Below are 11,094 nucleotides of genomic sequence, written 5' to 3' on the forward strand. Positions count from 1 at the left end.
TGAATTATACTTTAAAATCATTGAAATTTTTGTTGTTACGTAAAGAGTATTGTTTATTGTTTACTAAGTAACATCCAATTTGTTATGACATTTAGCTATGGTAAAATTTAAATTAGCTGTAATGGTTAAGTAGCCTTTCCTATGCAGGCATTGTCTGTATTTGTAACTGACCTGCTTACTTTTTCTTTTGGTGAAGGTATGCCCTTATATGTCAGCAGTGTTTTTCACATAATGGCATGGCTTTGAAAGAAGAATTTGAATATATTGGTAAGAACTGTTGGGCAGTTAAATTTTAATACTTCACACTTAAATACTTAATTCTATGCTAATCCCCATGCAATGTTATTTTATTGTTAACAGGCGTGTGTTGTCCCTCACAGAATATACAACCTCTGGGCCAGTTGTTTTTAGACTTCACTATGCATCAGAATCACCTGAAAAGCTTTTAAAAATTATGAGCTCAGGGGATAGTAGTACAGCATGGAGAATATAGTCAATGTTTTGTAACATCTTCTGCGTTGACAGCTCATTACTGCGCTAAAGGGGTAACTGTTGAACCACTGTGTTATATATTTGAGACTAATGTAAGATTGTATAGTAACAATATTTCAAAAAAAATTAAGTGGAAAAAAAATGAGCCCAGGCCCCACTTACAGAGTCTGCTTTAGTTGATCTGGGGTGGGGTCGTCCATTCATCAGCATGTTTTTTAAAGCTCTCTGGTGATTCTCATGTGCAGTCACTAATGAAAAAATACAATACTAAATTAATTATCCTTCTCAAATATAACATTTTCTTGGGCAAATGAGTGAGGATCTGAATTTTTAAAGACCTAATGATTCTGGTGACCAGAAATGTAATTTCTGTAATATATTAGACCATTATTAATATTGTTTTGCTATTAACTTGCTATGTGACTTACTCTTTTTTGCTTTAAAATTAATATTCTAATTCTAATAATAATTAGAAAGTATGCTTTATTAGAACACCTTCCAAAATATTATTAAAACCTCATGTAGTTATACAAGGGATAAAACTTTTGAAGGGTTGTTTGATTATTTGTGAAAGTAATCTTGAGAGTTATATGATTAGTCTTTGAATTTTCTTTGTGGTTTTATATATTTTTTAAATTTCCTGCAGCTTTTCGATGTGCCTACTGTTTTTTCTTGAATCCTGCAAGAAAAACCAGACCCCAGGCTCCAAGACTTCCAGAGTTTAGTTTTCAGAAGAGGCAGGTGGTGGAAGACTCAAGTTCGGCTGGCTCCTTGCCCTCCGGAAACGTGATTTCATCAGAGAACAGTGAAGGTAGGACTATGTTAATTAAAAAGTCTTGTATTTTAATAGTGTTTGCTATTTAACAATAAAAGCATAATGATTTTAGATAAGAATGGATTAGTTTATCAGATTTTAAAGCATGCATATATCAGCTATTGCTCTGATATGTAGCCTTCTTTGTGATTGGTATGATGTGTTTCAGTTTTAAAATGCAGATTATATTGTGTTAAGCCGCATCTAGCAACAGCTAGGTAAACATTGTTTATGGAGTGACCTCTTCTAATAACTGTTTGGAGATTTGACTAGTAATGTTTTTATAGAATCATTTTTTCAATTTATTTGAATGAAGCAGATTGTGAGAATTATGAAACAGCTACTTATAAGGTTAAAATTCTTATAAGATTTAAAATTAATATTGATAAAATAGATTTGTCCTATCACTTGAATTGATAGAAGTTACTAGAAAGTGGGAAAACTTTGGTATTGGAAAGTCATCCTTTAGGTGACTATGTTGGTAGGACTGGTGTTCCTTTGAAACAATCACTTTATTGAGGTCCATGAGACTAATCTTGCTGATGTATGCCTTGATGTAACCTTACTTTAGAGAAACAGAATTTATCATAATTCATTTGGTTTTAGAACTCATCTTGCAATTCTGTTTTAGGAATTCTTGAGGAAGTTTCATGGAAAAAATGAGATGGAAGACCTGACTATTAATTGCCAGCTATTTCTTGCTGTTAATAGTAGGTGAGGAGATGCTTGTTAAGCAGCTCCGAAGTGTGAAGATTGCTAAAATTATGACACAGGCCATGATATTTTTGTGCTATACCTAAGAAAGAAAAAAATCCACATTGGAAGTTCAGTTCATATAGTTTAATCAGTATTCATCCTTTTAATTTCTAGGAAGTATGTACATAAATTAGATTTCTTCTTTAAAAAGCATTTAGTGAAAAAAATTGCTTTAACCAAGAATCATATATGAGGCAATGAATTTTCAGCTATCAGAAGTTTAGTATGAGCATTTAAGTTTTTTTTTTTTTTTAACTTTGAAAAGTGAACCTAAAATATGTGTAATGACTTGGGCTTGGCTTTAGGCTTACTAACAAATATCAAAATGAGTTTGAATACAGACAGTCATGATAAGAGGCCTGTATACTTCCAACACTGAATCAGTGCATTCATCTCCAGCTATGCAACATCAACTCCAAACAGTATAAAGTTTTTTGTTTGGCTGAAGTCATGCTCTGAGCTGCATGCTGTCACATGCAAATCATGCGCCAGGCCATTGCAGCCTCTTGGAACTGAAAGTTAAAGAATTGCATACAGAAGATGCCTAGAGGAAAAACTGAGTTCTTTCTATAGTAGCCTTGTTTATGAAAGCTAAAGTGAATATTGGAAAATTAATGGTTGGGACAGAAAAAAAAGGAAAAAAGAAAAGAAAAACAGCCAACAAAGTAAAAAGCTTGATGATGAATCCATGCTTTTATATCTTCTGCTAGTCAAGATGGATAGTTAGCAAACACCACCCATCCATACCTTTCCTTCTCATCAAATCTAGGAGGAGCAATATCCAGATGTCTCATTTTATGTCTGAGATCTCTGGAATGAAGTCTAACTGACTCAAACTCAACCCTAATAAGGTAATGTTAACAGGTGAAGACAAACTTTGAGGCAGTGTCTGATACCTCTATAGTGCCAGAAACTGAAACGGTATTTCCATTGGGTTAAGATAAACTCTCTAGAGTAGTAACTTTTTCATACTTCTCATTGGATTCATCAAAATGGCTATGAGCACTTTTTAATTCTTTGGCTTATCAGAAGACTGAAACTTTTCTTCAAGACTACTGTCTGAACTCAGCACGGTGACATACAGTTTTCAATTCCAAGCTGGATTCATTTAGTAAAGGACTGGAAATATTTTTGATGAACAGATGAAGCTGTATTTGTTTTGAATGTGTGGCATACCTTTATGATTAGATTGTACTATTAAGTAACATTATATCCTCTCAATCATCCATTCTCTATGCTGACAGCCAATGTAATTGAGGGCTTAGATTTCTGAGTTCTACATTCTTTTTCTTTGTTTATTTTTATTTTTTAATTTTTTTAGTTTTTTAATTTTGGTATAGTTAATGTACAATTACTTGAACAACATTATAGTTACTAGACTCCCCCTATTATCAAGTCCCCATAATATACTTCATTATAGTCACCATCCATCAGCATAATAAGATGCTATAGAATCAGTACTTGTCTTCTATGTGTTATACTGCCTTTCCCGTGTCCCCCCGCCACTATATTATGTGTGCTAATTGTAATGCCCCTTTTTCCCCCTTATCCCTCCCTTCCCATCCATCCTCCCCAGTCTCTTTCCCTTTGGTAACTGTTAGTCCATTCTTGGGTTCTGTGAGTCTCCTGCTGTTTTGTTCCTTCAGTTTTTGTTTTGTTCTTATACTCCACAGATGAGTGAAATCATTTGATACTTGTCTTTCTCCGCCTGGCTTATTTCACTGAGCATAATACCCTCTAGCTCCATCCATGTTGTTGCAAATGGTAGGATTTTTTTTCTTCTTATGGCTGAATAATATTCCATTGTGTATATGTACCACATCTTCTTTATCCATTCATCTACTGATGGACACTTAGGTTGCTTTCATTTCTTGGCTATTGTGAATACTGAGTTCTACATTCTTGATACAGAAACTTGAGATCTGAAAAAATTTTCCTTCATGAATTTTTATATTTTTTAAAGTATTGAAGTAGCTCCTTGCTAGCAGCAGAAACTGCAGAGATTAGGTTATTGAATATACAGGTGGAACCGAAAGGTAACTTTCTTCCATCTGAATCTATCTTTCAATGAATATCCTATAACCATTTATGTGAAACAATCTAGAATCAGTAGAAGAAACCTTTTTTTCAATCTGTGATGCAAGACTTTGAAATTAAGTTTTGTCTTGATTCTGCTGCTGGAAGATTTTGCATGTTGGATGAGGCATAAGGCTTTTGAAATATTTGGACCATTCTTTAGAACAACACAGAAATATTGGGAAGTTTTTATCAAAGGAGGAGACCTAGAAGAAATTTCTTCTATTTATTGTTCATTTGAATTGCTAGGATTTTTAAAGAACCGTGTATGTAGATACTTTGGTAATAGAGTATTAGAGAAACCCAAGAAATTAGTTCCTCAGTTTCTTTTATGGTTAAATGAGTAATAGACTAGTACTTGAATCTCTGCTAAGCCACATTAAAGTAGTTTATCAGTTCTGCATTTTTAAAAATGTGCTTTCCAAAATACTTGATATATAACATTCTTTTTGTTAGATATGATGATAATTAGTGTATGAGGTTTCTACATTGTTAGTATACCAGTATGGTGATTTTGGGCTAGCATGTTTGAGAAAGGTTAATATTGTTTTTGGTGCTCAGTTGTATTTGTCTAGGTCTTATGTAATTATTTCAGTAGAAAATAGCTCTTATTTAACTGGAAATAACTTGCTAATAGTAAAACGCATGGCATCTAATCAATATTATCAAATCTTGGTAATGTAATTTTAGCTCTTCTCCTTTCTTTGAAGCAATGTACAGTCACCATTAGGTTATGTTGCATTAGGCAAAATTCTATTTTTAGTATTTTTGGTATGATGATTTAGGAAATGGAACTATTTGATAATGTAAGTTTTGTTGAATTCTGTGTTTACCACATCCAAAAAGCTTATGCCTTTGTTTATTTTTGATTATGTATAGCTTCCTCAAGATGTAAACTTGCCTGTAGAATGTGTTTGCATGTTTGTTTTAGGCATAGAGATCTTTTGGCCTTCTTATTCCCTTTTCTAAAACACCTTCACCTAATAATAGTTTTATATCATTGCTTAATAATGACAATCTTACTCATCTAATAGATTTGTTCACCAGTGATAGATAAATAAGCAGTATTCTGTGTGTTGACTATGACCTATCTTCTCATAGGTGGTTAGTATTTATTTGAGTTTTATTTGAGTCATTGAGTTGAGTTTGGGGATAAAATCATGGCTTTGTTCCTTAAGTTGGCCATTTTATTTAAGCCAGAAAAATCTTGTTAAAACTGCTTTGTTTAAAACCTGTGAGTTTATGGGGAGGATAAATGGGGAGAGAGGAGGGATAATGGGGAAAACGGGCATTACAAATAGCACACAGAATGTAGGGGGGGACATGGGGAAGGCCGTATATACAGAGAAGACAAGTAATGATGCTGTAGCATCTTACTATGCTGGTGGACAGTGACTGTAATGGGGTATGTGGAGGTGACTTGATAATAGGGGGAGTCTAGTAACCATAATGTTCAAGTAATTGTACATTAATGATATCAAAAAATAATAACAAACAAACAAACAAATAAATCTTTAAAAAAACGCTGTATGTTCAAAGACAAATTGTTAATTTTAATTTAACAATTTCTTTTGGGTAAGTTTTATAGTCTACACACATAGCAGGTACTGATGTGTTAGCAACGAAAAATTTTGTTGTTATTTTTATTGTAAAGAGAAAAGTAAGAATATAAGTGAATTCACCAAAAATACCAGGGGTTTTCAAAGGCATAATCTAAATAGAATCATGTATTTTACATGGAAATTCTGTATTCTCTTTGGAAATACATGAAATTGTTTTGCTAGACTATTATTTAATTAGAAAATTATTCTTCCAAGAGAGCAAATAAAACCTAAAGGTAAGGTGATGTTCTTACATATTTTTGCATGCATGTGGTTTATAGGTGAGGCAGTGGTATTCATTATACAATTACACTCACTTGTTACATTTGATAAAAAGCTTTTTTCTCAAGAATATTTGGATGGGAGTGTGGCTGGGGGCGGGAGTGTGGCTGGGGGCAGGAGTGGGGAAAAGAACAAATTCCATGGGTCATTTCTGTTATATTATATTGTGATACATTATTTTCTTGCCATTACAGATGCCAAAGTTGATTTTTAAAATTATCTTACAGATGGAATTAGGTCATTCATGAAACTCTGTTTCAATTTTAGTCTTAAACTGGTGCTGCACCAGGGAGAGTAGGCCTGCGTAATTAATGTGAACACAAAGGCTGGTTTCTCTTTTAGTATTTTATGCCCAAGTATTGACATCTTTTCTAATGTATTTTTATACTATCAAGCTATTTTAATCTACAACTTCTCAGAAAGAATTTATTGTTTTTATTAGAATAGGCAGCTGATACTCCCTCATAGAAATAAAGTATACTTTCAAATGCATTTTATAATCTTCAGTAGTTATTAAACTGATATGTAATTCTCTGTTAATCTTGCACACTTAGTTAATTTAAGTCTTGTTTGGATGACTTAACTCACAGAATGGCCTTGGCACCTAAGCATTGACAACCCACATCACTTAGACCAGCAGGTGTCTGTATTTCAGGCACCATGACACATACTGGTGTTTTGTAGTGTTACTGCTACTGTTACTACTTTCATGCAAATTTGCAAATTAACGTGGGGTTGGAAAAGTAGTCATTAATAGGTTTTTTGGTTGTTTTAAAGCCCTACTCATCATTATACCAATTTTTATTCCATACATTCTCTGAAATACAATACAGTATTGACAAGCTTTGGGTATGATGTTGTTTTCTAATTATGACAACACATGGTATTTCTTAGAATTCACCTTTACAGACATTAAACATTTAGTTGTAGTGCTGTATGTAGTTCTCCTCTTTGCATTAAATGCTTCGCTAGGAACCCAGAATTTTAAAATTGGATTTGACTAGTGATATGTCTATTTTTTAAAATAGTTATATCATAAAACTTTAATATGATGAACCATGAACTTTGATTCCTCACTGGTTTAAGTTCAGTAGTGGAGCAACCTGTTAGACAGAATATGGCAAACTCTGTGGACCTGTGTTCACTGTTAGACGTTTATTGTGAGTTCAGTTCTGTATCCTGAGTTCTTTGCTTTCTTGGTATTTTTTAGAAGGCTTATAAATTAAACAAATTATAAATCCCTTGGCAAGTTAAGTATCTCTCTGTGGCGAGAGAGTGTAGAAAACCGTTACTCTTAAAATCTGCCATGGATAAATTCTGTGAGAGTAGAATTACAAATGGTTGGTGATACCTGAAGTTTTCCACTGAAGAACTTGCCGTTAATAGCAGAAATGATCTGTGTGTGTCCATAGAGTTTCACTTGCACTTTCTGCTTTTCCTTTGTGCACTGATGCATTCAAATAACAAAACTGAGGTGACCTACTACACTGCTCTTCTACCTTGATTTCTGTAGGATTCCCAGTAGTACAGCAGTGCCATTTTTAAGTTCCTGTTAAGATAAAAAATAGCATTTTTGTGACATTTGGCTAATTCTGTAAACTAGAGTTTAAGGTAACTGTTTAAAGAAATAATTATTTTAAAATATTTTTAAAGTCTTGGCATAGAGTGTAGATACAGATAATTTTTATTTATTAAGACTAATCTGGTAAAACCATGAATTTGTAAGACCTCCACAATAGCACATAATTTCTTTGCCAAGCCATTGATTTTTATTTATTTAGCAGAACTCTGGCCTGTATTATACAAGGAACTAAAGTAGAACTTTTTCTAATGTAGACTGGTCTTTCCTCCATGTTTTTTGAATCAATAACATAGTGGATTATAAGGGATCTTCTATGAGGGTAGGAAGGTCTGCTTATTTGTTTACCTGATGTGGTTTAACCAGATTTCAACAAAAAAAAAAGCAGAGAAACACTTCAAAGCTAGTTTTTTATCTTTAACTTGAAAATTAGGTGGTCCAGAGTTTCCTACTCCTGTCATTCTCTCCCCCATCACAGTTTTTAAACTTTAAAGACTTGAAGGGACTTTATTTAATAAAATTATTGTTACAATTAAACTATTATTAAGGCATTTAAGTTTAGTGAAAAGCAAAGGTGAATTTAAAGGGAGTAAATTTTCAGGAAGTGATGACCAAGACCCTTATTTAATGCTTTTGCTAGGAGCTGGAGAAAAGCCTCTTCTTTTTCCTCTCCCTAACGTTCTAATTACGTAGCTTATTCTGTCCCAGAGTCTGAAATCCGGAGGACTTGTCTTGCAGAGTGGTGAGGGGCGATTTGTCATGTCTTTTAGAAAAGGTAGATCCAAGCCCCCCCAGTCCTTGGTTAACAGAGATGTGAGTCAGTGTGGGAACCAGTGCTGCCTGCACACACGGTGCACATTTACCCACAGCTCACAGGGTTCCCGGGTGCAAAGGGAGACAATCCCTTTAGGAAACGTAAGCTAGGAGTTAATACATTTGCTTTGTTTGCTGGACTGTTAGCTTATATAAAGCACATAATTCTGTTGTGACTTTGATATATTTGGACATTCAACTTTCAAATACATCTTTAGTAAAGTTCCTAAATTTTATGAAAGTTTCTAAAGTTTATGAAAATATGGAGCTTTCAAAAAAATGAATTTGTGGGTTTGCTCCCCCCAAATCGTTTTTCTGTACTTCATTCATACCGATTCGTATATGGTAGGCTATAGGGAGTTAAGTACATATTTTGAAAGATTTTAAGGTTAATGCTGTTTCTTAGTCCATATATGTGTGTGCCTATCTTTTGCTTACCTTATTTAGCAGTTTCAATGCTTGGGTATTCCTAAAGTCTTGACTCTTTATCTTTTCAGAATCTTTAGAGCAAGATGTTCTTGATAAAAATACAGAGCAGATAGATGACAAAATAGCAGATACAGAGCAGACAAACCAAGTGATTGAAAAAGCATCTGGCCCTGAGGAACCAGAGGAGAAACAAGAGGAGACCGAGTGTGAGGAAACCGCAGTGACTGAAGCCAAATCAGCAGTTCCCAAGGGTGATTCTGCTCCTCATCCTGAACTAAGTGGGGAACCTGTGATGACAATGTAGTAAATTCTTCCATGTGCCTTCAACTGGATATTTGTAGTCCTGTTGGTGTCAGTTAATGCTTTTTAGGTGGTGCTTTCTTTTTTTTTTTCCCTCTAAGGATATGCTTGATACCATGTGAATTCAGACTGCCTAGCTATTTCAGTATGTCAAAGTTATATCTACTGGCTATTAAAATTAAAAGCAAGTGATGTTGGTAAAGTAGGATCTTTTTGTATGTATAAAGATCCACACTGTTTAGCTTTTAGATGTTTTTTTCCCATTCTGAAAGTAAACAAACATGATAGCCTTCTTATTTTCTGTATGTGTGACCTGTAAATAATATATATTTTGACATAGGAAGAACTTTGGTTAGGAGTAAGTTCTAATAGTGTTTGTTTTAAGGAATGAAACTCAATTAAGATTTTTAGGACTTATTAAAAATGGATAGAATTTAATTTTTAATATACTTGCTAGGGGAAAAATATCTGCTTAGCCATTTACATTAAGCAGTATAAAAGTTGTGACTGTAACTATACAGGCGTTGGTACGACTTCTCAGTCAGAATGCAATTGGACAGCCAGGTGCAGTGTTTCTTTTTGCTGTCTCTATTTTGAAGCTGGGCCAAAGGCACAAGATATCATAGCATATGTTTACATATTAAAACATAGGAAATATCTCTGCACTTGACTGTGCTTGAATTCTGAGCATTATTTATTTGTAAAATAATGATATTATAAGTGAATTTTGTGCTCTTGTGTGTATTTTGTTAAGGAAAATAAAGTGATCTGGCCACAGTTTGTTTTTGTTAAAAATCTAAACTTCTTCAGACTGTATCTTTGTGGATTACTTGTCTACCTGAAAAACCCTAGTAGAAAGAGTTCACAATACAATTAATCTATGGATTCTGCTGAGAGCAAATTATGATGCTTTTATTCAGAATTGTTGTCTTTGAAATTCAGAGAAATACTGATATTTAGAGGTTCGAATCAGAGATTACATTTTTCTGACTCAGGGAAACCTTAGGCCATTTGTAATTTTACATTTTGAGGGACAAATAAGTTTCATGAGAATAGGCAGTTACTGGTAGTCATTGCAGTTAACACATGTATTAAGGATTAACTGGGAAGATTTTTGACCCAGATGATAATACTTTTATTTTTAATTTAATTAACTTTTAAAATTGAAGTATAGGTAACATAATATACAAGTCTCAGGTGTACAACAGAGTGATTCTACATCTATACACCTTCAGTATGGTGTCATCTTTTCTTTTATGTGTCTTCTCCATTATTAAAAAAATGTATATCAAGTTATGCAAAGGGGAAGAATATATAGGAATGGTGTATATGGCAAATATTTCTAAGCTTGTACATAGTTTATTAAAATTTTAATAAAATAACATTTGTTACTTAAAAATTCACCTTTATAATTTGATATATTATATCTGATAGGTATTTTTAAAGAACCCAACCTGTTAATAGTTTGTGGCATCATTGTATAGTAACTTTAGTTTCTGAGATTATAGAATGGAGCTTAAATTCCAGCTCTGCAGTCATGGGCAAGTCACCTGACCTCACTGAGAGAGTTTCATCTGTAAAATGGGAGGAATAATACCTTTTGGGGTATAAGGATGATGAAAAAAATTTATCTAATGTACCCAGCTCATTGCCTGATAATTAATAGATATTATGTAAATAGCATTTTATATTATTGATATCTTTACAAAATATGAAAGTGCTATAAATTCTTCCTCTTGAGGAAAGGAAATGAAAAAATGAATTATATGTAATATAATTCAGCTGGCCAGAATCAAGCCAAAGTTTTCTGTATCAACTTTTCTTTATCATAGACATATATGTAAAGACATAGATAAGGAAATAGGGACCTGAAACAACGGAATACAATCTCTACGGAATATAATCTTTTTTAGAGGGATGAATCCCACCAGGTTTTTATGTGTTATTGGCCC

General features: G+C 33.4%; 1 protein-coding gene across 1 annotated transcript in view; it reads left to right on the forward strand.

Annotated features, from left to right (window-relative positions):
- The window catches only part of LNPK (lunapark, ER junction formation factor), an 87,521-nt gene extending 77,602 nt beyond the window's left edge, over positions 1-9,919 (forward strand). Inside the window, exons 11-13 of the mRNA XM_037020635.2 lie at positions 197-267; positions 1,139-1,303; positions 8,911-9,919. Of these exons, the coding sequence (XP_036876530.2) occupies positions 197-267; positions 1,139-1,303; positions 8,911-9,146 (472 nt within the window). The 3' untranslated portion in view covers positions 9,147-9,919. The remainder of the gene's footprint in view (positions 1-196; positions 268-1,138; positions 1,304-8,910) is intronic.
- Positions 9,920-11,094: the final 1,175 nt, after the last annotated feature.

This window comes from Manis javanica, chromosome 12 (genome assembly GCF_040802235.1).
Source record: "Manis javanica isolate MJ-LG chromosome 12, MJ_LKY, whole genome shotgun sequence".
Taxonomy (NCBI): Eukaryota; Metazoa; Chordata; class Mammalia; order Pholidota; family Manidae; genus Manis; species Manis javanica.